Source organism: Kwoniella mangroviensis, assembly GCF_000507465.2.
Source record: "Kwoniella mangroviensis CBS 8507 chromosome 1 map unlocalized Ctg01, whole genome shotgun sequence".
Lineage (NCBI taxonomy): Eukaryota > Fungi > Basidiomycota > Tremellomycetes > Tremellales > Cryptococcaceae > Kwoniella > Kwoniella mangrovensis.
Genome location: NW_027062533.1, coordinates 6,108,154 through 6,133,711, shown reverse-complemented (window position 1 = coordinate 6,133,711; position 25,558 = coordinate 6,108,154). Strand labels below are relative to the sequence as shown.

The window sequence follows — 25,558 nt, the reverse complement described above, 5'->3', positions numbered from 1 at the left end:
CTTGATTTGTTTACACCATTGGTTCAATTACGTAAATCTCGAAAGTCGGCGGTGGTTTCCGCTTCTCCGCTTCTCGGCCCACGTCGAGCAAAAGAAAAAGATGGAAATTGAGATGGACGTCCAGGTTAAGTTGATGACCTGTGAAGGTGGTATGGTAAGAGGTAATCGCACCAACAGAAGATACAGTGATACTACATCGAAATATACACAGAGCTACACGCTCTCTTTCATTCTCAATCAACCTGCATTCTCATCAATCCGCCGACATGTCCTTCCCCGCTGCTCTTAAACCAGCCGCTAGATCAGCTTATAGATCCATGCTAAGGGCGTCCCGAATAACGTTTAACGGTGGGTCCATCATATCGCACATACTTATGAACTATCATGACTGACATGCTGGCTCTCCCCTTTACTAGGTGATCCAACAAGACATGTCCAAATGTTATCTGTCCTCCGTCAAACATTCTCTTCCCCATCGCTCACACCGCCTCAACCCGGTTCAGCCGAACTGCGTTCATCTCCCGAAGCCACTTTCCAGCCGATAATCGAAGAACAGGTGGAAGAAAGTGAGATACAGAAGAGGATAGAAGAGTGGAAAGAGACTGCTCAGTTCTTGAGGAAGAATGTGGTGCAGGGTGTACAGGATGAGGATGGGACGTGGAGTGAGTAAAATCGTTCTTGTGACGAATCATCTTGGATATCTCTATCTATATCTCTGTGTGGGAGTGTTCGTGCTGAATCATTCATTCTGACGTTCATGTAGAGCTGAGGGTGACAGACGAAACAGAATTAGGAGATAATGCGACCATCAAAGAACCTCCCAAATTACCTTCGACGCCCTTCCCCAACAGGAATAAACGTAGATGTGCGAATTAGTTGTTTATACACATGAAAGGGTCACGGGGGAAGACGGCAATATCATCTCAGCATCTACATACATTGCATTAGAAATGACATATTATTCACATCTCATGACAACATATATCACTCCGTATTGGCGAGGCCAGGCTATGATCACCAAATCGTATAACTCGGACAAACAGAATCACCATCCTAGCTTGTTCCATACACTCCACTGTTCCTGTTGAGATGGTAGGTCGATTCAGAACCGTCCCAAGCCTTAATCACAGCAGATTTCCCAACATGCACAAGTACACAACTGTGTCATTCAACAACCATGGGAATTAGCAATCATCAAGGTGATGATAACTGACAAGCAGCCAAACTCACACCGCAAGTCAACCATGCGCAACATCCACCCCCTCTAAGTCTGCTGACTTCTTCGCCTTGTGCCTGCGATTGTCGTTGCTGTTGGTTCTCGTTGGAAGATTGTGCGACTGGCAGGTTCGGTCTTTCATCAGCAGGAACAATTGTGGGGGATATAGAACAGATACAGCATACTCACCTTTGCTCATCCCGACGTTGGCTGAAGGTTGTTGCTTGCTTGGTTCCATACTGATTGTCTTGTTTGACTCCTGTCTTGATGCTATAGAGAGATTGACGGATATGTGTGAGACACAAGATCAAAGTTGACATGGAGATATATGACTCGCATATACCTTTGCCACCCGACCAGGGTCTGGGTTCTGAGTGGGGCGCAGTTGAGGCGAGGCTAATGATGCAAAAGGCTGTACATACATCGTACACACATCTGTTCCTTTGTACCTAATATATAGACTCGTCATCGTCATCGAATCAGGATTGGAAAAAGTGCTTGATCGTACCTTTGTACATACCAAGGATCCTACTTACAGGTAACTTACTCCTTGTCGATCCTTTCTAAATTGTGGCGATAAGTCTTTTTGACACGAACCTGGTCTTAACGCGTCATAGCGTACCGTGGCTCAATGGTTCTTTCTCCATGAGAATGTTTTTAATAACATCTCACTGTGCTTTACAAAGCCCTTGATAGAGATATTTGCAAATCCGGTTTATCCATCTCACAAGCCCCCTGTCCCTCCGCTAATCGAGATAGCCTCTTGCCTACCCCTAATCCGTCTTCGTTATCCCTTATTCCCAACGGAGGGTCAACAGCATGCACGACCTTTATCGATATCAAACAGGAGCCACTGTATCTTGTTAATTTGGGTGATGCAATGGCCGTGACAGGCTGGTATAATGATAAAGAAGGGAAATGGAGGGTTGATATCTTGAGTCAGCATCAGGAATGTGGGAATCCCTCCGAAGTGAAAAGGTAAGACCAAGTTCCCAGATGTGGGATCTACCAGCTTATTCTATGAGGTAGATTTAGGTTGACTTATTTGTACAGGTTGAAAGCTCAACATTTCGATCAAGATAACATAGTTCTCAAAGAAAGTTTCACACCTAGATTATTAGGTAATATGCAACCTTCAAGAGCGTTTGGTGATGATGCTTTGAAATTGACCAAAGCAGACAAGCAATCGTACCTTGCTCATCATCACAATCTCAAGACCATTACAATGTGCTTCACTCCGATCATATAGTATCACTTGAGATTTCGACTTGATAGTGAGCATTTGGAGCTGATGCGAGCCTAATGTGTTATGACAGTATTGAACTAGCAGGTCAAGTGAAGTTCGTGGGCGAAGAATCACCATTCACCAAAAAGACTGTGCCATACATTGATCCACCTTTTATGGATGCTGAACCTGAAATCACCATCAGAAAGTTACGTGGGAATGATAATGAAAAATTGAAATTCTTGGTTATTGCCACTGATGGATGTAAGTACTCAATAATCCTCCAAACCTACAGTCTTCTCAGTAGAAGACAAACAGCTCATTTATCATTCACATTCATGGTGGAATAGTATGGGACAGAATATGTTCCGAAGAGGTGATCCTCCTCTTATCAGCGCATTCAACTCATCCCAAACACCCTCCCATTCCTAAAAAGGCTTACCTATCCACTTTCCCCAATTCGAACCTGGTGATATTCTTCCATATCCAGCTGAAGATCTACCGGGTACCACACCCGAGAATTCCAGGGGTCGATGGTTGTTCGAAGATAAAAACAGCGCCGCCCACTTGATGAGAAATGGACTAGATGGAGATGGCGACAAGAAAGTTCAAGAGATGATTTTGAGTTTGGGAGGAGGGGCAGCTAGGAGTGTAAGGGATGATACGAGTGTTATGTGAGTTTGTCTTCTATTACCATGAACATCAGGGAGAGGCGACTTGTGCTGATCGGTTGTTCACTCAGTGTCGTCCATTTCGATACTGATAGATTACTTTCAGCCGATCACTAGAGTTCAGGAGTCACGGTACCAGCACCTCATTCTTGCAAACTCGAACTTCGCCCGTTTTTCTATATACTTCTTATAACATGTCCTTAACTGCTCTTCTATGTTACGCCTATGCATCCATCATTCGAAAAATTTGCTCTAAGCTATGGCCAAGTAATCCCGCTCACCAACTTTGTCTTCTGTTTATCTAAGTACACGCAGACCGACTAGATCAGCATGATAAAGGTAATTCGTTCATCAGCCTAATCAGATACGTATCTGGACACCATGACATCGAATCACCCACATTCATGCCCAGCTGACATAACTGTAATCAGGTCAATTGATCATTACGTTACATGAGACCATTGGCTAAGCTGGAAGGGCGTATCCACTCACTCGACAATCTTTGACTCCGCATGTACCTTGCTGATCCTTGGGATCGATGTGACCCTCTTTCTCAGAAACATTCGAATGATCTGCACCTAATCCACGGTCAGGTTGACTTACACCATTGCCTAGACGATGAGATTAGTTTGATGTATCTTACCTTGACCTGTATTGATCAGTTGTCCTTCAGATGGTCTTTCACTCTTATCGTGAAAAACTTTCAGTTTTCGCCACTCGCTTTTGAAGAAGACCATTCATCTCTTGATTAAACGCTTTACAGTGAATACACTTAAACACAAATATATTCGGCATGCCAGGAACACCTCTCTGTTGAGCAGCGTATACAGGGCCTCAAATCAGATTGTCGTGATCATCATCATCACCGAAGCAACGTATAGGAATTGTATGGCACCAATTGTACACCCTATATTGGTCTGAAAACTCACCGGCAGTCCGGTGATGTAATCTATGCAGACGTAGCTAATCCTCTCAGCGATCATAACATGCTGTATATATACTGGTGATTAGCCAGTAGGCTGAATTGGCAGTCACCGTGGAATTTGGGCATTCTGAATGGATATACGGAATGTGTCCCGATAGCAGGACCACTGCATAGTTCAGATGGAGCTAACTCCATGGAATCAGCGAGTCTGCCATTATTCGATACTGGATTCGGGGTTTACCGTCCTTTGCTGCATCTTTCCTTTCTTTCATACAGTACTATATCGGATCGAAGAAAGGAAAATGGGAATGATGATGAAAGGAGTAAATTTGATGATACGGAAATGTACAGTAAGGTGACTTTGTTTGTTTACAATAGCAAGATTCCGGTCTTACTGACTATCGTATAAGTCAGATACCGAGTTTTGTACAACACTGTGACAGTAGTTCAATTCAGCAACAACAATAATATAGCCTCTATCCAATTTACTCATCGGCAAGCCCTCACTCGTGAACGATTGCCTAATCATTCGAGTAGAACTCATCCTCACCTATATTTTGATCGTCCAAACTTTTCATCCCATTTGGAAATTTTAAGGCAGATGTGATTCCCCCAAAGACCCCTCTTACTGGGTGTGATAGCCCTTTCATCCTCTCTAGGCTTAACATACATCCTCAAAAATGAAACTCACAAATTAAATGGGCCTCATCAAACTCTTTCTTCGTCTTCCCAAACCCAAAATCCATGTCCAATCTCTAGACTTTACCCTACGCCGTCACAACCGCCCACATTACCGAGAAATATCGAGACAGGGTTGATGTTACCTCCCAGGATAGCTATGAGGGCAGAAGAAGATGATAGTTTGATTGAGAATGTGGTTTTATATTTTGGATAGAGGAAAGATCAAAAGATTTGGAACGGTCATTTACCTTGTGCTTTATCAAATTCCTGACACCCATGAAGACGTTTGAGGCCTCAACGATAGGTTGCTGCACGCGATGACAATACGGCAGTATTTTATCCATTTCAAAACGTGCAGCTGTGATGTGCATAATATCATACATACATCATACGACATTCCTTTATTCCGTTTGATCAATCGTATGTAATTGAGCCTCTATATTCTATTTGATCATCGTGCAGAGCAGTGATATCTATCTGAGAAGGATGTTACTATAGAGCGATTTTACTCTTCTTCCGCAACCAGGGACCAGCTCGGTAGAGAACAAAGCTGCGGTAACACACGACTTATCATCAGCGATCATATATTCCTGGAAATACTTTATTTTTGGGTAGTGCAGAATAAACTCACGGAATGGGTATCATGGCTACACCAAGAATCCCAATGATCGTATTACCCCAAGCCACACCGAGGTTGTTGAACAGTGGATGAGCAGCTATAGGTATGCCGGCACCTTCGAATCCCACCAAATCATGTCAATATCATCTCCGATCAGTCTCACAAGATTCTACTTACCCATCATAGATCGGAAGAAATCGTTTGAAGCTAAAGCTGATGCGGCATATCGGGGGTAGGCTAAGTAGGGTTGTACAAAAATGAGTGTCAATCAAATTTGAGTGGTGGGAGGAACGCACCATAAGGCAAATATGTCAAGAATGGGTTGAAACTATCATGAAAATACGATTTAGCTTTTGACTGGACTGGAATATAATTAGGACGCTTGCCCACATAAGGGTCGATCCCATACCGAAGGGTATACCTGACAAGACTGGTGCTATCCAATGACATCGTATAGCAGTCCATGCGAACCAAAGTACACAAGTCTGTAGGGTCCTCGTAAGCTAAAACGCTGACACAGCCGAAGGGCAATCACTTACAGGAAAGCAGAAAGCCCCTATAAAAGCAGTAGGTAGACGAGTTTCTGGTGCTGGCCGCAGAGCCGCAGGCTCGTAAGGTATATCGACCCATTTCCTGTAATTGTAATCCATTTTTCAGCACTACTGTTTAGCTATTAAGGAGAAAAGGACACTTACAAATTCCAGTAGCAGTATATAACCCAGCCAATGAACGATCCAATGAACAAAGCCGCAAAAGGCAGTGTCGAGACACCAAGACTCCAGCCATATCCATGTTCATACACCAAGGGGAAACTCTCGAAGAAGCTGTACAAAGTGGCGTATACTAGTCCAGTGTACAAATTGATGGCGATGATGATGGGCTCCGTACATGTCAGAGCTATCGGGCGTAGTAGCGAGTCTACGACGATTTGCCGATATGGCAATGCTGCATGGGTGATTTCCGACTGAGACTGGTACTGCCAATTGCCATTCTTCTGACGTATACGCTGAGCTCGTCGAAGCAGGATCGTATCTGGCGAAGTCTACACGGTCATAAAGCAAGCGTCAGTGGGATCGCATGAATCGACGGGCAACCAATTCAAGAGACTTAGAATGAACAACGACTAACCTCAGGTAAAGTGAAGAACAGAACGATCAGACTGAAGCCAGACATGATAGTCATCTCCCAGAATGCCCATCTCCACCCATGATGTTCCACTACAAAGCCGGAGATGATCGGTGCCATTGCTGGTGCGGCTTCAGCTGCCAGACCCCAGAATCCCATTGAGTAGGCTAGCTTATGGGCTGGAAACATATCATCGAGGGATGCACCTATGAGTTTATGTCAGTGAATTCCATTTCGGTGTATACTGAAAGAAGTTGATGAACATACCTGCTGTTGCCAAAGCTGGAGAGCCCATAAATCCAGCTAAGAACCTCAAAATGCAGAATCCGGCGAAATTCGTTACAAGGGCAGTGAGGATGTTGAGTACGAAGAAGATGAATAGCGTTATTATATAGATTGAGGTCCGTCCGATCGCAGGTACTTCACTAGGTCCCGATAAGAATAGTGGGCCAACTAGGAGAGCTCAAACCAGCTCAGCAATATTCGCTTGAAATATATTCCTGATCGCACTTACCACCATAACCAGCAACAAACAGAGATATACCCAGAGAACCCACCGTTGTAGATACGTCGAAGTACTCGGACGCCTGTTCAAGAGCTGGTGAATAGATTGCCGAGCCAATATACACGGTGGTGGTCAGAATCATTATCAGGAACACCACATAGCATTTCTTGCCCAATGTCCTGTATTGACCAGTCAGCCTCATTTGCTCAATATGTTTTGTAGCTGCACCATGATTCCCTAATCTGGGGATGTACTGATATTCTACTCACCAGTTACGGGGATTCTCACTGTCCTTTGGACCATACCAAGCCACCAGATGCAGGTCAACACCTCTGACACTAGGTAGACTATCGGTATTGATCATCTGTCTGTCACCATCTTTCACCTCTTCCTTCATTCACACACACGAAACTACATCAGCTTTCAATGGAGAAAACGTAGAGGGTTATGCTCACAGTCTGATCGAATTTCGGTATGACGAATCCATCTTCTTCCTCTGCATACCTCAAATAATGAGGTTTGTATACAAATCTTAACAAATGACCGAAATACTACGAGTACTCGCAAGGTTCAATTCATTACGTCAGTCATTTTCATCGCGCGATCGGTGGAATCGCTGATGCTCACAGAATCTCTTATAACGTCTCTCATCGATATTCTATGATATGTACAGGAGTACTATATGCACAATGCGAATGACAGTAGCCATATATACATGAAGATAAACACAAGAAAGAGAAAGACATCAATTCGATGCAGGTATATATACTTGAAGAAGAGCGATGGTATCATTTATAACTGCCATCGAATCGAAAATTCTTTCGTTTGCGAGTTTATCATGGCGCGATTAGGCGAGTTAACCGACACCCGCTTCGCTTGGCATCATCTGTATCACCAGGCAAGCCGTTTTATCGTTTTAGCTTCTGCTGAGTCAATTGCATGCAGCCCAATTGGACAGCTCGCATCCCTCCATCTGTGCTCCATGTATGGTCTTACTATACGATGCATTCAAGATATGCATGCTGTCCACGTCTTCTACGCGACGCTTTTCCGTTGCTTTTATGCTTGTTCCAAATCACTCGATCTGCTTCGCCTCGTTCTCTATCCCAGTAGATCTGCGTTTCCTGATGCACTAATAGCAATGATTGTCTGTGTAAACAAAGATAATCCAATCAGCTTTGATCCTAGAGCCGCTAGTCCCTGCTATACCATGCGATCTTCGCCAAACACGGCCTATCTACGTGACAATAAAACGGGGACTTACCTCATCTTCCAAATACTTGGCTACAGCGATACTATCACTCAAACCCTTTCTCCTTCTCGTCTTTAAAACTAAGTCCCTAGCTAACGCTTGTCCAGTGGCAGGCTCAAGTGGTCTGAGTTGGATGGACGAATCTGTTGGATCTCCAGGAACGACCGACCAATGATCGAAAGACATCTGTACGAAGGCTTGACCCATTGTCGCTGTACGTAAATCGGTTTCAAATCCATTGGCATCAAGTACTGGAATGTGCGCTTTGACTGTGTATAGGGGTGAGCCAGGTTTAGGTATGTCACGGGTTACGTGTCCTCTTCGTCGAGATAGGACGGTATAGACTGCTGCTACACAATCGGCGGGAGCTTGTACTTCTACATAGTAGACCGGTTCAAGTAGACGTGGAGTTGCCTAGATGATAAGATACCATGAGCTGCTGATCAAACTTGTCCACCTGACGTTACTTCAACTCACGAGTAAGAATGATGAATAGCACACCCGTCGAGCAGTAGGAATGATTTGACCACCGCCTCGATAGATTGGTTCTTGCGCTAGATTGGCATCGAGAATCCTGAATTTGACGCCTCGGATCGCTGAACGAGCGAAGAACCTCCATCAGCGACTACAATCGCGACGCATCTATAGTTCGATAGCTAATTCGACTCACGTTCATCACACAATGGTCCTTCCCTTGTACCCCACTGGAATCCCTGCTTGACACTCTCCCTAACGCTGCTCAGCAATTTAGTATCCACCTAGAAACAATTCACGAATCCAGTCAGCTCAAGAACGTCTTGAGATCCAACAGGAGAATAGCCAACTTACCTCAGAAGGTAAAGTGTCGTTGATCAAAACATTAGGACCATTTTCTTCAGGACCAAAAGCCCAAATATTACGCGAAGCCAGCAGATCCCACTGGTATTTGCTCTCGAAGAATTTACCTCTCTCCTTATTCGTCATTCTCATCGTGACCTTTCCAGACTCAATGTCATTCGCTATTCCGGTTTCCAACGGTTCTGAGATCATCGTAAGTTTGTTTCTGCGAGAAGAAAAACCCAATCAGCTTGAATCAATCATCATGCAGTTCACAGTGGGAAGACAGGTTCACTCACTTCTTATTTGGTGTCTCAGCATAACATTTCAAAGCCGAAGTTTCCACTACCGTCTCACAGAACTTGGTCACCGGATCTGAGACTTTAATTTCTATCTCTGAGAACACCTTCCTCAGATCATGCAATATACAATCCAAGTATAGTTCTCCGGTACCCAATATTATGTGTTCACCTGACTCTTCAACTTTGGTAGTGACCAATGGGTAAGATTTATTGATTTTCCTCAAACCCTCTAACATTTTGGGTAATTCTGATGGTGAGATTGGTTCGACGGCTATTTTGACAACGGATGAAGTGATATGCTTGATGGGTTTGAATATGTATAAATCGTCTTCGATATCTTTGGAGACGATCGTAGCCGTTTTGGATATCGATGCGTCTACTCCGGAGAGTAAGACTAAATTACCTGCTCCGGCACTCGGAACATCGACGGTATACCTGATCGCGTTTCATGAGCTTCACGACCTAGTACAATAGGTTAAGCCAGAAGCTCACCTCGACTCATCGATCAACACCCCCTCAACTATAGCCGAGACCATATCCTCCTCGTCTTCCAGTGAATATCCTTCTCCCAATACCTTAACTGCCTGTCCTACTTTCACAGTACCACTCATGACTCTGCCGTATGCCCTGAATGTCTCAGCATCAGAGGTATGATAAAGTTTGGCAACGTGGACAACTGTCGGACCTTGAGAGTCACATTTCACCATCGAATCAGTCAAGTCGGAAGTGAGAGGACCGGTGTAGGTGTGCCGTATCTAAGTTGATTGCGTGAGCTATAATTACACGGTTCGAATGTGCCTTCGTGTGTTAGCTCACCTTGCTCTCGGCGTTCGCTATAGGCGAAGGAACATGTTCTGTTATCATATCCACCAACCCAGTCGAAGGACCGAAGAACGCTTCTAGGACCACCTTCAACAAGGGTCTAACATCCATCTTGTACGCAGCAGGTTTGAGGGTTATCCGAAGATCTGCTAATGTCTCTTTCAATGTCTCGGAGTCTTCACTCAACACCTGTACACGCCAAATCAGTAACAGCACTTGACAAGTGAGATGACACTGACCTGTGTGTACAATTTGTATAACGGCTCCAAGATGAAATGCACGAAAGACCTCTTTGATTCTACATCTGCGGGTTTTCTCGTGAATTTCCTCTTTTCCTCATCGAAGTAAATATTTCCCCATAATCTCAATGCGAATTCATCTACGTCGAAGGAACCGAACGTATCTGAATACATAGATGCGAACGTTCGAAGAGTGAAACACCATCCCATTTGCGTCGAGGCGAATGCGACGTTTCCACGTTCAGGTGAGAGTCGGTAAGAGTCATCAGGATCAATCGATCTATAGTTGGATTAGATAAATAACATCAAGGTGAGTTGTCAACCGAGTCTTTAATGGATTGCTGTATGTGTGTCAACTTACGCAATGATGGAGTTCACTTCTTCGATAGTATGCTTGATCTTGAAGAAGGCCTCACTAGGAGGTAATCTCAATTCCAATATCAACCTATCCATCTTATTCACCACTAATACCAAATTCAACTTCTCCTGTAGAGCATGTCTGATGATTTGTTCTGTATTGTGCATGACACCTTCCACCACATCCACCACTAGTACTACACCATCCACCAATCTACCAACGGACGCGACTTCATCCACGAAATTGACATGTCCGGGAGTATCGATTATGTTGACCAAGCTGGATTTTCCTTTTGAGTTTTGTAGTACTAACGACATTGGTCCTGATTTGATGGAGATATCTCGCGAACGCGAAAGGACATGTGTATCGGTGTAACGTATCTGACATAATTGCCAATGATCAGCAACACGCGATAGCAGTATAGAAGAACCAAAACTCACGGGCTTATCCACATCGTATGTCATCTGATGAGTCTCAAACACCAACATGTCCAATAACGAAGTCTTTCCATGGTGAATATGTCCAGCTACCATCACGTTTCTTATCATCTCTGGGTAATTCATCAGATCTATCATGAAGCTGAGACCGCGAAGGTTAGTTTCGGCCTGATGTTTGCGGGATTCGGAAAGACTCACTTTCTGTCAAATCTGGTTTCCGGCAGATCTTTCTCCTGAACAGTGAATCTCTTCACTTTAATAGGAGCTACGATAGGTTCCGAAAGAGGTTGTAAATCTTCTTCCTGAACCATCGCTTCTACATCTTCACCATAAGTCTCCTCTGCAGTAGCATAATACTTCTTATCTTCATGTAAAACCACCTGATTCCCTGCTGTACCTATATACGCCTCGTGACCATCAGCTGGACAACTCCTATAAGGAGACAGTACGAATCACTGACCGTCAACACCATGTAAGGTCATTTGCATGCCCCTGTCCTCATCGTCTTCCATCTCCTCATCTTCATCTTCCAATCCTTCTAATGGAGCATAACTCTGAGCGGGAGCAGAGGGTCCAGGAGCAGATGGTGCAGATGGGGCGATCTCCACATCGGACTCTTCATCTGATTCTAAATCTCCTCCGATATAGTTACCGAACTCTACCAGACGAAAGCAATGTCAGCGATGTATCTGTCTGCTTAACTCGAGATAGACGCACCATCGTAATCTTCGGTGGACATTTTGAGTTGATTGGACCGATGAATGTGACTTCTCTGGGAACTTTAAAGATCTTGGGCAGTCACAAGACGATTCGGACTGCTTTTTCGGTCTAAGATGTACGAGATTGATGGACGATGCAGCTATGCAAGGTGATTGTTATTGGATTTGCAGGAATCAAGCAACAAGCAATCGACATTCGATGTTAGATGGTCTGCAAGAACAGGTGAATGTGGCATTCCCCAAGGAAAAATAATCATCGACCCGCTGATTTAATCCATTTTATCCCAGAAAGTCGGAAATCATCCTCTCTGTGATGTATGTAGCTCACAAAAGTGCATATACATATGTAGGATCGCGCTTTCAACAAGACACAAGATAACATAGACGAGCAGAGCTCATCCGCATCGAGCCTTCAAGATGTCACGACCAACCACATCCCTCATCTCTCGATCAGCCCGACATGGGATCACATCCCGCTCCTTGTTCACCTCAGTACCCAGGTACTACTCCAACGAACCTGAATTACCCCCTCAACCGAAATCAGCTGAGGCTCTTGGTTTCAAAACTCAACCCGGTAGACAACGTCAATTACCCACGGATCTGAAGATCAACATATCTCCTTCGGTGAGGAAAGATCTGTTCAAAGAAACTTCTGGAGTGAGAATTGAAAGGCAACAGGCGAAGAAAGGTGTGAGTTGCTCATCGATTATTGGTATCTACCGTGTAGGCGAATGCCAGAAGAGGGTTACAGCCACGTCAAGCTCTCAACTGTAGAGGGCTTTAGCCTCGAGATGAATCGTTGACTATCCATGAAGCGATTGTACTGATTTTATGTCATGCTTGGAACGTCAATAGCGTAATGAAACCAAATCCAGAATCACTTTGAACCCTCGACCATCCAACAAAAACAAAGATACGCTTGATATCAACAATATCCAAGAAGAATCGAACTTCTTCGAGAATTCAGATCTCTCCTCTTCCGGTCCATCCACTTCTACTCCTACCTCTCGAAAAGGATCTTTGAAAGATGTATCGTTGGATGTGATCAGCGAATCATCTTCCAGATCATCTTTACCTCCTGATGTGATTAGAAGACAAAGAAGGGAGAACAACCGGACCAACAGTAGACAAGGTCAAGGTCAAGGTCAAGGCCAGAATCAGAGAAATGCCAGAGCAGGTAGTAGAAGGGGAGCATCAAGAGATACACCCAAATTAAATGCGAGAGAGAAAAGGGTGATGTTACCTAGACGACAACTGACGTTCGAAGTTGCCGATCACTCCAAGAATGGTCTGTTCGGTAAGAACCCCTTGTTGTTGCAATCCAGCAAGAGTAGTATAATCAATGGTTTGGGTCATCGTGAGCTGCCATTCCTATACCTTCAACCACACAATTGGAAGAAAAGCTGACCCAGTTTGTCCTGTAGCTCGTAAAACATCATCAACGCACCAATCCCTATCCACACCTCAATTCCCTTCATCTCCTATTCCGATCCTATCCCCTCTACCATCCAAGTCATCCGAACAAGCTATCCAAATCGCATCCTGGACAGCAGCGCTGAACGGCTCTATAGCGCCTAGAGTTAAGGGCAGGCTGGAAGAGACTGTTCGAGCTCAGTTGGGCAGATGAGTGGGCAATCAGCAGTTGGACGATCAACAACGCATGAGCAGTAGGTATATATATGCATCGTGAATGAAATAACCCAACAGTGTAGTAGTCCTTCCATGCATGTACTGGAATGTAAAAGAATTCCAAATGCCCTTGGTCATTCGTCTTCGAGAAACGTATAGTCTATCGTTCCAAATTTGATGACATCGACTCTATGCTGTTCTCCGATTAGAGAGGCTACCTAATGATCGGTTATACACCATCGAATAGGGAACAGCATATAGCCTCTTGCTATCGTTCCAAAAACATACCTACGCGTTTCTCCGAGAAGGAGATCACTCGTGCTTGCGAAAGCCTTTAGGTTTGTTTAAAGAACTGCATAGGCTATCGTTCCAATTGTACTCCTTGCGTGGCTATGCGTTTCTCCTGTCATCATGAGAACAGCATAGCATTCAATTTCAAACTTTATATGGCTTAAAGGACTGAGCTCTATGCTGTTCCCCTGTCAAACCACTCTGTGGCATAGCCATACGACCTGGCGTCGTCAACCATGCATAAGAAGTCGATATTATACGATACAATGAGCAATAAAGTGATAAGTACAGACCGTACATTATATAAGACCGATCAATCCTCGTCATCCATCCTCTCCTCTTCACTCCCTCCGTGCCCATTGCCATCCTCATCTTCATTCTCCCTCTCACTTCCTGTACCCACTACATTCCTACTGTTCCTTGTCTGTTCTATGGGCTGATTTTGTTGTTGCTGTTGTTGCTGAGGTGAACTAGGTTCATCATACGTTTCATTCGGCACTGGTGCGTCAAACCCTTCATTCGGTATGGAAGGTGATGACTGTTGTCGTTCGATCAGACGGCGTAGGTGCATTGAACGAGGCGGTGGGATTGAGGATGGGTGAAGAGATGGTGAAGGTGGAGAAGGCGGTCGTTTGGCTCCCTACATATATGGATACAGGGTAAATCAGTAGTCCAGTCACACATTCATGATTGACATCGTATGTAGCCTTTCTCCTTCTGAGACGCATGAAGTAGATGGTATCTTGGGGAAGCTGGTTACACAACGTCACTCTCGCAATTGATATCACTCACAGCCATTCCAGGAGGTACTTCCCTCTTTCCTCCCCCACCCGAGCTTTTCACCTCTTCCAGCCCCCATTCCTGCCATTGACCCCCTGTCCTCCCGCTTTCTCCAGTCCATTCTCCACCTCTCAGATTCATCGACATACCCATACCAATTGTACCCAGTAAATTACCCACGCCCTTTCCTTTACTTCCACCTGATTTCTTCCCTAGACTTAGCGGTCGACCATAAGGGTATGAGGGGTGTATCTGATTAGGCAGAGTCTCATCCGCATCAAATCTCGGTGGTTCAAGTTCGATAGGTATATTGAGAGTTTCATCGTAGCCTGGCATCACCGACCAACCTGTCTCGGGTGGTTCGTCGAATAGTAATGACGAAGTGTAGGAGGAGGTGTGGTGAAGTACATTATACCGTGCGTCCTGTTGGGCCCAGGGTATATCAGCGTCAGCATTCATGCAATCTCATTCAGTTATCAGGTTACTTACTGTGATGCTCGTCGTCATACTGATCGATGCTTCTCAGTGATATTATCATAATCAAACATCAGCATAACTGCTGCATCTGAGAAAGTCAAAACACGTCCATTTCATCAGCTTGATGGTGTGGAGGTTGGTTGAGGGAGGTGACAAGCGGGCTTACGTAACCAGAAGGTGATTCGCCCAAACAAGAAGCTTATAAGAGGTAAACACGCGACTAACATCTCTGGGACATAGAAAACATTTGAACTCTGCTCTACACCTACTGCCCCCCTTTCCAAGTTCAACAACAATCTGGTTCATCTCTTGCTGTCGTTACACGTATCTGACGCGGTTCATTCAACAGAAGGCCCGATAACATCTGACATACTCCTTAAAAACACCGAAGCAACGGCACCATGGCGTCTACCAAAACCCGTAGAGCCCCTCCTACCAATGTAGTAATATCAACACCCCCACCGCAAAGCAGGAGTAAGAGTATGTATAGTGAAGTAGAGAAGCAGGGCTTGTTGGCAAATTTTGATATCGAGGGTGAGTCCGATCGCCAATCTCGAATGAGCTGGAAAGGCTGATCTGATATTCACTTGACACTTCTTCCTGTTCAAATAATTTGGTTCATGCTGGCTTCACCTTCGGACTGCTCGATCCGATGCACGATGACTTCTTTCATCCCCTGTGATAACAAACGATTGAATGCGAACCCAGTGGCCGACAAGACACTGTACTTCCGCTCAATCCTCTCCCGTACCCTCGCCTCATTCAGAATGAGGGAAGAGTCCGAGATCCTTTCTATTCCAAGGGAATTGAGGGGTATGACCTTAGCTGACTTGGAGAAGAAATGGGGCGGTGGATGGGCAGGCACGTTGCAAAAGATACGAAGGGAGAGTTTCGAGAAGAAAGAGAAAGTGAGGGAGGAGAAAGAGGAGAAAGAGAGGGAAGAGGTTGTTAAAGGGAAGAGGTGAGTTTAGGGTTGATTCCTTTGATCGCCATTTATCTTGCCAATGAAGTATACTGGAAGACCCGGAGAGTCGTCGCATATCTACTTGAGGTCCTCTACTGATATGTATAAGACTCACAATATTATCTGTACTGACTTACGCGCATGTATAACAGGAAACGTAATGGCACTGCAACCACAGATAACTCACCCGAACGAGGAAAGAAGAATCGTGAGTGAATCTTACAACTATGCCTCGATGTGAACGACAATAGTGCAGCTGAGCTAACAGTCGTGTTCATAGCTCGTCGAGATGCTCCAACGCCGTCTTCTACACGCATAGCTCAAGCACCTTCGTCTACAACACGAAGTAAAGCTGCTACGTCAGCAACAGATAGGAAAGGCAAGAGTGAAGCCGCACCTTCCACATCTAAAGGACCAAGTGTGAGTACAACAGCAGTCACTGCATACCACCGTCCGACGTGACTGTCGGATTCAGTCCCATATTAGATATAGCCCTATAGCTGATATTCATTCTTGTGCCAGTCCCTACCCCAAAATCACATTTTCAACCCCGCCTTACCACCCACACCTCTATTCGCCTCTCGATCCAATCCAAACAGACCTCTCACATCGCCTCTATCTAAATCCTCTACGAGGAGTAAGCCGACTTCCTCTTCTCGTACACAATCAGAACAGGAAGAAGCTTCTACCTCAGAAGAGGAGGAAGAAGAGAATGACGATGATGATGATCTGCCTAATCCGGAAGAGATCGAAGCTAAGATGTTATCTTCCAAGACGCCTTCATCGAAATCGACCTCATCCTCAAGTAGATTGAAAAAGAAGAGAGGACCGTCATTGATATTCCGTCAGTCACTCGCTGCAAACATCAATACTCATAATCATGATGACAAGGAGGAAGTAGAAGTGGATAGAAATGGAGAACCATTATCTCATATATCCCTTTCTGACGGTCGAACAATATCGTTCAACCCTTTTAATCTTACTCCCGGGCGGGTCGAGAAAGAGTTGAATCAAGGTGAACAGAAATTGTCAAAAGATGAAAAGAAGAAGGTACAGGAACAGATTAATGAACAGGTTATAAAGAGCTTGAGAGAGAGGATGGAGAGGTGGAAGGTATGATATTCTAGTATCGCTTGGAAGTGATAGAATTGGCAGTTTTTTGTTTTTTCTGCTTCATTTTCTGACTCATGGCTCTCTCTCTCCATCATATATCAACTTGTATGTTTCTCTTTCATGTTTCTTACTTCTAGTTGAATACCCATTTCAATACCCTAATATACAAACGAAGTGACATGAATTATATCTTATATCATATACCTATCAGCCAAGATCGCCGGCGTAAACACCACACGTATTGCATTGCATGTATTGTATTGTTCGATCGAGATCATCAGTCATGTTCACAATTCACATTGATATATGATAATATACATAGAGAAATCATCACCCATCACCCATCGATCATCATCTCTCAACAACAATCCACTCTTACAGTCACAAGTAACACCTGATCGCTGATTCACCATCCTGTACCCTGACTATGCATCTATCTATACGTTCATGGAGTTGATCAAAGAGATCAGATGAGCACTGTCAGATGCGTAATCCGGTTGAGCTACTTTCCTACATTGATATCTGACTCTTGGTTGGTCCTACATCAGTCACAATACACTTGTCAGCCTGCGGCTTTCTCTTCTCTAGTGAACTCCAGAACATATGGTTGAATCCGCCGAGTGACTTACATTGAATGAATCTTGTTTAGCCATCATTTGGAAAGTAAGTGTTTTACCAGTAGCTTTCTGGAAATACGAATTCACATCACTTCCTTCGTCCTATACATACGGCATGATCAGCTACAGGTAATGCGATCGCGGCTACCAACCCAGCTCACCTTCAGCCTCATTAACTCGTTGGCACTGATATCCATGATTTGTTCAGCTTGCTCGTTGAACGCTGTAATCCAGAATGATCCCGTATGATCCATCACATTCATCGAGAGGATATATCTGTAATAAGCAGATTGTCTGTCAGCCTGAACCTAGCCATTTCATTTGCGTGCACACTCACCGATGAATGGGTGCATCCCATTTTCTATCACATTTCTCACAGTGCCAACCCGAACCATCATCTACCACTTTCTTGTTACATCCCTCTGGGTTCGCACAAGCTGGATAACTGAAGGTCTCCTGTTTAACAAAAGCGATAGTCGCTGAAGTGGTAAAATAATCTGTCTTTTCAGACATTCCCAATCCTTCATCCTTGGCTTCTCCGATAGTCTTGAGTTCAGATGGTTTGGCTCCGACTCCCGCACCTGCTCCACCTGCTCCGGAAGTGTTATTCATGGCGTTGGTGTATTGTTGGAATTGGGTATTTCGTCCTTCCGCGTCGAACCTATCAAGTATAACCATCAGTCATTGATTAACGGACTGATACTGAATGAAAACAATGTGAGGAAGACATAACCGTTAACTCACCATCCCCTCAGTTGGTGAGCTTCAGGAATATCAGGATTGATGGACATTGTCGCAGAGCTGAACATCGATAAAGATCTACCACCGAAATCACCGACTTTGACACCCTTGAAAGCAACGACAGGTTGATCGTCCGCTTTGAATGTATCGGCTTGTTTACCCCACAGGGTAAGTCGGACACTGTGACCGGAAGAATCGACTAATTGGATATCTCGTTTGGCGAACTGTTGAATTACCATAATTGAATCGACTTGATCAACACACAAATCATGCAGGTGACAATGAGAGATGATCCAACTTACAGGTTTGTTGGTAGCCTTTGATGTTATTTCTCCCATTTCACCTACTTCCTTTACTATACCGATGACATCTGCGATACTGTCCGTTAGTGGAGACCGACCAATCGGTTTGTGTATCGACTTACCACATAATTCGTCCTTTTGCACGTCTCCTAGCTGATCGATTCCCTTAAAGTTGTACTTGACTTGAGGAACGGTATCATCATCGCACTAAGCAGGATTGTCAGCTAATTTCTTTCAGACGAAAAATGCTGTTACGTAGACTGACAGGTTCTATTTCCGTTTGGTTCTCAAACATGATCTCATACTCGTTATTGACATTGCTGAACTGCTTCTTGGCGATGTTGATACGAGCTCTTGAAATGAAGAATACCTAACCACCCTGAGTCAGCTAGATGCCTGTATACATGTCAGACCTAACAAGCTCACCTTTCCTTCTTCAAGTAAATTGTAAAAGTTGTCTACAGCCTCGTTGAACCCTGTAGCTCTGATCTCTCCCTATTTAACATGATCAGCTAGTCTTCTTCCTCAGACGATGTAGGCATCTACCATATGACTCACAGTCTCGTCCATGAAGGTGACGCTGAATAATTTTCCTTCACCTCGTTGATTCGAATAATGTTTGATATCTGATTTTTGGGTGACACGAGCTTTGATGGTCCATCTACGATTTAGTCACTATATCAGCTAACAGCGGAAGTCCGCTGGCCTGCAGCTGATCGACTCACTTGTTCTGATACGGACTCAATCCTTCGATAGGATATAATGGACCGACTTCAGCTTTTCCTCTTCCACCTGCACCCGCCCTAGCTTGGGCTCCACCTCTTCCAGCAGCCGATTGTTGTCTAGCTTGGAATCCGCCGACTTCCTGTTTGGGTACCGGCGCTGGCGCAGCTGATGTGGATGTAGATTGATTCCCTTGTTGCTGTTGTTGTTCGATGTTGGTGGGATTACCAATCTTCTCTCCATTCCATGGTACAGTCTCCAGTTGAAGGATGATCACGAGTCTTTAAAAACACCATATATATGAGTTACATTCGCACGAAGCGACAACGAGAGGATGAGCTCACTTTCTACCTTGTACTGCATTCGTTACATATCCTGTCAACTTGATCAATACGTTTCTATCTATCTCTTTCGATTCGACCATCCCATTGAGCTGGGTGGCAATCATAGCTTGAATAAAGTGTTTTCCATCTGATAAGATGAGCCTGTGATGCATGGTGCGAGTCAGCTTCAGACGTGGCCCGTCCCCATTCTTCGTCCAGCTGAACCCACCTGTATCTGTCTTGTCCGGAAGCGCCAGGAGCGTTGATCTTTTTGACGCTCAACACCTGAAGGGTGGGGGTGACCCCTTCAGGAGCATCGGCAGAATTGAACACCAACTCGCAGAAGCCTGCGGTAAGTGGACTTGACATTTTGCTTGAATGATAGAAGCGATGAGGATCAAGAGGTTTGGGTGTGAGAAGGAAAGAAGAAGGATGATGGATGAGGAAGAATGCACAAGTTGAGCAGAAGCAAAAGAAAAGATCGAAATAGATGAGTCAACCCTAGTCAATGTCATCAATGTTAGCAGACGGTGATAGTCGCGTATGGCTATGGAGAGACGCGTCAACTCAACTCTCTCCCATATGACCGACGGACGGGATCAATTTAATCATTAGATCATCCCCCCGCGTCAAGCTGGGTTGAGATGATGAAAGTACACCTATGAGAGGTACGAATTTCTGCTGATGCTCCGCTACTACTCATTCACATGGACAGATGATTAATTCGTGAAGTCCAAATCTCAGCAACAATATGCCGATCCGAATAACATCAGAAGAAGCTCCAGAAGCGGGTCCATCTCGCAGGTCTGTCCCCGCACGATCATCGCCTGAGTTGGATGGGGAGGATGACATGATTGAAGAGGAAGGATGGACAAAAGAGACGTTCGAGAATCGAAGCATCTCCAAGAGTACTCATTCGGCTATCCCTCAGGTAGGTGCATCCCTTGACTGAGGCTCGATGTCGTTGATAAGCTGATGTCCTGATGTGCTATGTAGCTACGAACGACGATGGACAAACTGAAAGAGGTCATATCCCGAATAGAAGAAGGTTTGGAGATTGTCAAGGAGACCGCTATCGCCCTTGAAGATTCACAGCAGGATGAACCTGTAAGCTGATAGCTTGTCACATGCGTCAAGCATGACATTGGTAGCTGATATACAGCATTTACAGGCAATAGACGAAGTCGAAAATTCATTCTTCAAAGCTTTGGACCAGCGAGAATTGCTTACTATGAAGATTGGAGTACTGGAAGATATAATCAATCAGCTGAGAGCAGGTGAGGAATATGTGAGTGAACGTATCAGTCCATTATCATTCAATGATCGTAATTGTTATTGATCAGAATGATCTCCCTGATAAAGTCAAATATCGAATCTTCCTATGAGCAATTATCAATTCCGAGGGAGACTGAATACCTGGGTAAATCTAAAAGGGCAAAATGTGAGTACGAATCTAACCACGAGCAGTTCAACGGACTGACATGTGAACACTTGATCGCAGATAAGAATTCGAAGGAATATGCGGATTTCCGCTCAGCTTTATGGGTGAGAGAGATCTGCAAAGACCAAGCTGAAGCCAAACTAACTTGAATTCCCGGTTCACCTACAGGAAGTCAATCATTCGACAGCTTGTCCACCGGTCTCACAATGGTTAGAAAAGGGACCGGACGATGAATCAGACGACGATGATTTCGATGTTGGTGGTGTTACCCAAAATTACAGATGTCCTATTACTTTGGTACTGTTCGAAGATGCCACTACCAGGTGAGTGCCTATACCTTCCCCCGCCATAGATCAAAATATAAAGCTGAATGTTGATGACATTACTCTTAGTAATAAATGTGGACACAACTATTCCGGAGAAGCCATTAGAGATCTAGTCGATAGTGCTCGTAAATCGAGAAGACCTGCGAAATGTCCTGTGACGGGATGTTCGGCTGTATTAGATAAGACTGATTTAAAGGTCAGTGCTGACATTGGGACAGGAGGGAAGAATGAGCGCGCTGATCTGTCTCATGGAAATTGTAGGCCAATCCTGCTCTACAAAAGCGTGCGGATGAATTTGCTCGAAGAGAGAAAAGGAGGGAGGATGAACGAGAAGAAGGTGATGATACGATTGCGATTGAGGATGATGAGGAAGATTACTAATTAAGTCGACCTGTGAGAATACCATAACATAACGAATAGAAAGTGAAACTGTGTACAAAATCGAACGAGAATTAATGATATATAATGGCGAACGACCGATACAAAACGAGTTCACACGCAAAGGCGTTGTAAGCTGATCGAACGTCGACAAAGCCGGAAGAAATTGGTCTGTATTTTCGGAGGGTCTGAGATCAACAATTCTGAATTTGCATGGTGTATTCACATTTGCATTGGATGTACGCACAAACCCGATCATCAGGTCCTACTTCAAACATCTATTTAGAAACATCTACCTCTGAAGCCCTCGTACAGTCGATACGCCATTCCCTCTTTTCCCCTGGTGTCTTTGATTTTTTTTTTGCTTTTTTCTGAATTTGTCTTTTATTATTTCTCTTGCACATTTATTCCATACCCATGATTGAAGCCGGCCTCATGAGTCAGCCCAGTCTGTAGTCCTGAGAAAGGTTTGGACTTTCAAACTACTATTGTTGGACAACAAGTTTGGAGAGATGTTCAATCAACCTCGGTTTCAACCAAGCCACGAAATCTTCTTTTTCTCTGCCTTGTTTCCCATCGCTCTTCTTGTAAAGAACGATCAATTGGGTTCGATGACCTCCCAATATAACGGTCAAATTACCATACTGATCATCTTCTGATTCGATCTCGTACACCTCCACACCCGCATAAGTGCTCTTGACTAACCTTGATTGTGAGCTACTCTGGTGGTCTTCGATCAAGATATGGCCGTACAATTTGCTGAATTGAGGGTTGCAGTGGAATTTCAGCTGATGATCAGATCAGCATGATGCTCACGATATAGTCATCCCAAGACATTAGGCTATATGATCTACTCAAGAAGTCACTCACCAGATCTCTACCATTACTCCATACTTTTCCTTGCTCAATCTTGGAGCATTTCATATTACAAGCCGTCAATACCTCCTCTTGAACGAAAGTGACATAATCCTTCTTACTCAACTGTTCGATGATTTTCTTAGCATTCTCATCAATCTCACCAGATGTACACTTTTTGTGGTTCAAGATATCAACGCAGTTTTTGGTCTCGTCTATACCATTATCCAGTAGGGTCATTTCTGACACCACTTCCTTCAGGGGCGTGGTGAGACTGTATCCCTTCAATTCAAGTGCTTTGTGCAGCGCCACTAGCGCGATGAATAGGGTTGATCCGCCAAGTGGGAATATATCCTATTAAATAACAGTATCATTTACTGATTCCTGCAGTGAGTGAGGAAAGAAAGGGGAAAAGGCGTAAGGAAGAAACGAAAATAATATATGTAAGTACGGTAACTACCCAAAACGGAGTATCACAAAGCGGCGAAAACGGCAAAGCTCTGGCATTCTGCAATCTCGATGAAACTCACCTCTCCCACTACATCCGTTTTTCCATCAAGCGTACCCATAGGATAAGATACACCCAAAGGTTCGACTTCACCATCAATTTCTCGGATTATGGCAATTTGACATCCGAACACACCGAATTTCCTGAAAGATTTTAGGATCTCGACATATAGGTCTCCGGGTAAGAGGTCTATGGTCTTTCTGAATTTGGAGCTGTCAGTCATGTTCGCTGTTTATGTCTCGTAATATGGAAAAAGGTGGATTGTCCAATATGTCAGAATCAGGATTTCGATGGGGAGCAGTTGCGTTGTATTGAAAAGGTTATCTTGTATTTCAGTATAAAAAATGAAAGGTTTAAATTCGCAGTATTTGGGATGAGAATATCGGACATTTCATTATTGAAAATTTGCATCTTGTATGATTCGAGTCGATTCACTTGTCACTATCCTTTGTTCGAAAGAAGCGAAGAGCTCCTTCAGATCTGGTGCGGAGAAGATCCTGCAGTGCTTCGGGTGGGTTTTGGTCTTGGTAGCGGACGAGTTGTCTCCAACGTACTGTATTGATCCACGAAAAACTGTTTGAATGCATAAGCTGCTACTGAAACTCAACAAGAAGGGGCCAGGCCAAAGCCAATTTAGGGAGATCATAGACATGGCGAAAGGGGATTCAGAAATTTGTTGCTTTCCGATCCTCTAAATTGAAAAGGCAAGTCACATCATTTGGAAGGAATCGCAGGGAAATATCTTTCTTTGATGTACAGGGAGAGATGCCTTTAGGTTCAGCAGATGCACGAGCACAATAACATATCAACAGCATATCACCCTGTTTGACTCTGTGTTATGGGAACGATACACAAATTTGGTGGGAAAGGATGTTCCGTGAAATTTCCTATCTCCCAGTGTGGCTACTACTTGCCTTGGTGTTGCTGTTGCCTACCACTGCTGAAGAACTTTGGTCCAGTACGGAAGCCAGAACAAAGATATACTTCCTCGTTTGGGTGTCAAAAATGCATCGGCAGCTTTGATACCGAAAAGAAAAGTGAGCCAGCCAATCGTGTCAGACTTACGACAACAATCTGGTCCGGAAGATGTCTTACCTTGAAGGTACGCTCGCACAATCATCATGACCACAGCCTGAAGATCCGTCAGAGTAGGTATGGAGTGCCAAGTGATGCTTGAAACCATTTGAAGTGCCAGTGGCTTGTGACTGTGTCGACTGTCCGGTATCTTGAGGCATGATTGTTGACTCTCATAAGTTAGTGCTTCGAGCAGCCTCTATGGTATTGAAAGGGTTTCAGGTTGGATAGAGTGCGGCACGACTCCCCAACCTAGAGTGTATCCATGTTGCTGCCAGGGGATTGAAGGTAACAAAGCCAACTGAGGGCTCTCCACAGCTTGAAGCGAAATGATCCTTATGCTGTCATTGCCATGGAGCGACTTCTCAAGCGATAGAAAGGATGTACGATATATGACGTCGCGTTGGCTTTTCTTCGTGCTGTACCAAGCGATATCGGGCAGTCATAGGTATCAAATTTGAACTCTAGGATGACGGTCTCCCAAACATGCTAGATTCCGACAGCTGTACACCAGGAATGACCCTTGAAACCTGCCCTCAGTAATGACATGGTGGATCAGAATATTGCCTTCTTCTCAAAGGACCAAACGACTCCATACACCAATCAGGGCATATAATATTCATGTTTCCTGCCTCACCCGATTGTTATATATAGCTAGGCAATATACTCTACCTCTTTTGCCAATAGAGACCAACCTCATCGCTGTCTGCACGAGTGATACGATGCATAGACATACTCGCGATAAATCGGATCTTTGCGCCCACGGTGCCATTATCTCCAAATTGTAGTCCTCCCATCACAGCCTCCGTAGTTGAGTCACTTATCTCATTCAGCTCACAGGATCTGTAAAGATAATTCTCTTGGGTCGGGCCGTCTCGGACGACTCGAAGACTAAAGTTTCGGCCCATGAGGTCTTTAGCAAGTAAACCACCATTATGATGACCATGACAGTCGTAGACGGATTATATACTGGTCGAAGGATGGACAATATGATTGTAAACTCACCTGTTTGGGCCCCTTCGACAGCTTTCATGCGCGCATCCTATAGATCCGTCGGAGAAATATCCCTGGACGTAATTATGTTCTTTGTACCTCGTGGTTGCT

At 44.5% G+C, this 25,558-nt stretch overlaps 10 protein-coding genes across 10 annotated transcripts; 5 read left to right on the top strand and 5 right to left on the bottom strand.

Annotated features, from left to right (window-relative positions):
• Positions 1 to 266: 266 nt before the first annotated feature.
• Positions 267 to 876, top strand: I203_102288 (uncharacterized protein; the record flags this gene model as incomplete). Its single annotated transcript, XM_019146797.1, has 3 exons — positions 267 to 348; positions 417 to 662; positions 764 to 876. 3 exons carry the CDS (start codon positions 267 to 269, stop codon positions 874 to 876), a joined length of 441 nt encoding a protein of 146 aa, XP_019004330.1.
• Positions 877 to 2,096: 1,220 nt separating this feature from the next.
• I203_102287 (uncharacterized protein) lies at positions 2,097 to 3,119 on the top strand (the record flags this gene model as incomplete). Its single annotated transcript, XM_065517058.1, has 5 exons — positions 2,097 to 2,194; positions 2,270 to 2,404; positions 2,533 to 2,705; positions 2,792 to 2,910; positions 2,961 to 3,119. The coding sequence occupies 5 exons, from the start codon at positions 2,097 to 2,099 to the stop codon at positions 3,117 to 3,119; spliced, it is 684 nt and encodes a 227-aa protein (XP_065373876.1).
• A 2,091-nt stretch (positions 3,120 to 5,210) lies between these two features.
• On the bottom strand, positions 5,211 to 7,618 carry I203_102286 (uncharacterized protein; the record flags this gene model as incomplete). The annotated part of the gene is made up of 13 exons (XM_065517057.1): positions 5,211 to 5,268; positions 5,350 to 5,452; positions 5,515 to 5,574; positions 5,634 to 5,665; positions 5,728 to 5,822; positions 5,877 to 5,970; positions 6,033 to 6,379; positions 6,466 to 6,668; positions 6,730 to 6,915; positions 6,977 to 7,146; positions 7,237 to 7,358; positions 7,423 to 7,518; positions 7,595 to 7,618. 13 exons carry the CDS (start codon positions 7,616 to 7,618, stop codon positions 5,211 to 5,213), a joined length of 1,590 nt encoding a protein of 529 aa, XP_065373875.1.
• Positions 7,619 to 8,068: 450 nt separating this feature from the next.
• Positions 8,069 to 11,932, bottom strand: I203_102285 (uncharacterized protein; the record flags this gene model as incomplete). The annotated part of the gene is made up of 14 exons (XM_019146794.1): positions 8,069 to 8,116; positions 8,232 to 8,633; positions 8,697 to 8,815; positions 8,890 to 8,977; positions 9,048 to 9,261; positions 9,335 to 9,772; positions 9,830 to 10,092; positions 10,154 to 10,348; positions 10,399 to 10,678; positions 10,760 to 11,136; positions 11,197 to 11,335; positions 11,392 to 11,590; positions 11,654 to 11,851; positions 11,911 to 11,932. 14 exons carry the CDS (start codon positions 11,930 to 11,932, stop codon positions 8,069 to 8,071), a joined length of 2,982 nt encoding a protein of 993 aa, XP_019004327.1.
• A 397-nt stretch (positions 11,933 to 12,329) lies between these two features.
• I203_102284 (uncharacterized protein) lies at positions 12,330 to 13,539 on the top strand (the record flags this gene model as incomplete). The annotated part of the gene is made up of 3 exons (XM_019146793.1): positions 12,330 to 12,602; positions 12,768 to 13,269; positions 13,337 to 13,539. The coding sequence occupies 3 exons, from the start codon at positions 12,330 to 12,332 to the stop codon at positions 13,537 to 13,539; spliced, it is 978 nt and encodes a 325-aa protein (XP_019004326.1).
• Positions 13,540 to 14,145: 606 nt separating this feature from the next.
• I203_102283 (uncharacterized protein) lies at positions 14,146 to 15,119 on the bottom strand (the record flags this gene model as incomplete). Its single annotated transcript, XM_019146792.1, has 3 exons — positions 14,146 to 14,472; positions 14,625 to 15,035; positions 15,102 to 15,119. The coding sequence occupies 3 exons, from the start codon at positions 15,117 to 15,119 to the stop codon at positions 14,146 to 14,148; spliced, it is 756 nt and encodes a 251-aa protein (XP_019004325.1).
• Positions 15,120 to 15,490: 371 nt separating this feature from the next.
• I203_102282 (uncharacterized protein) lies at positions 15,491 to 17,172 on the top strand (the record flags this gene model as incomplete). The annotated part of the gene is made up of 5 exons (XM_019146791.1): positions 15,491 to 15,623; positions 15,798 to 16,050; positions 16,206 to 16,261; positions 16,334 to 16,473; positions 16,576 to 17,172. The coding sequence occupies 5 exons, from the start codon at positions 15,491 to 15,493 to the stop codon at positions 17,170 to 17,172; spliced, it is 1,179 nt and encodes a 392-aa protein (XP_019004324.1).
• A 431-nt stretch (positions 17,173 to 17,603) lies between these two features.
• I203_102281 (uncharacterized protein) lies at positions 17,604 to 20,241 on the bottom strand (the record flags this gene model as incomplete). Its single annotated transcript, XM_019146790.1, has 13 exons — positions 17,604 to 17,705; positions 17,796 to 17,885; positions 17,945 to 18,059; positions 18,121 to 18,444; positions 18,528 to 18,748; positions 18,827 to 18,894; positions 18,949 to 19,033; positions 19,092 to 19,196; positions 19,253 to 19,321; positions 19,385 to 19,487; positions 19,552 to 19,830; positions 19,894 to 20,034; positions 20,102 to 20,241. 13 exons carry the CDS (start codon positions 20,239 to 20,241, stop codon positions 17,604 to 17,606), a joined length of 1,842 nt encoding a protein of 613 aa, XP_019004323.1.
• Positions 20,242 to 20,623: 382 nt separating this feature from the next.
• Positions 20,624 to 22,020, top strand: I203_102280 (uncharacterized protein; the record flags this gene model as incomplete). The annotated part of the gene is made up of 8 exons (XM_019146789.1): positions 20,624 to 20,803; positions 20,869 to 20,979; positions 21,044 to 21,160; positions 21,235 to 21,313; positions 21,374 to 21,417; positions 21,482 to 21,636; positions 21,706 to 21,835; positions 21,901 to 22,020. 8 exons carry the CDS (start codon positions 20,624 to 20,626, stop codon positions 22,018 to 22,020), a joined length of 936 nt encoding a protein of 311 aa, XP_019004322.1.
• Positions 22,021 to 22,502: 482 nt separating this feature from the next.
• I203_102279 (uncharacterized protein) lies at positions 22,503 to 23,603 on the bottom strand (the record flags this gene model as incomplete). Its single annotated transcript, XM_019146788.1, has 3 exons — positions 22,503 to 22,805; positions 22,888 to 23,226; positions 23,403 to 23,603. The coding sequence occupies 3 exons, from the start codon at positions 23,601 to 23,603 to the stop codon at positions 22,503 to 22,505; spliced, it is 843 nt and encodes a 280-aa protein (XP_019004321.1).
• Between the last annotated feature and the right edge of the window lie 1,955 nt (positions 23,604 to 25,558).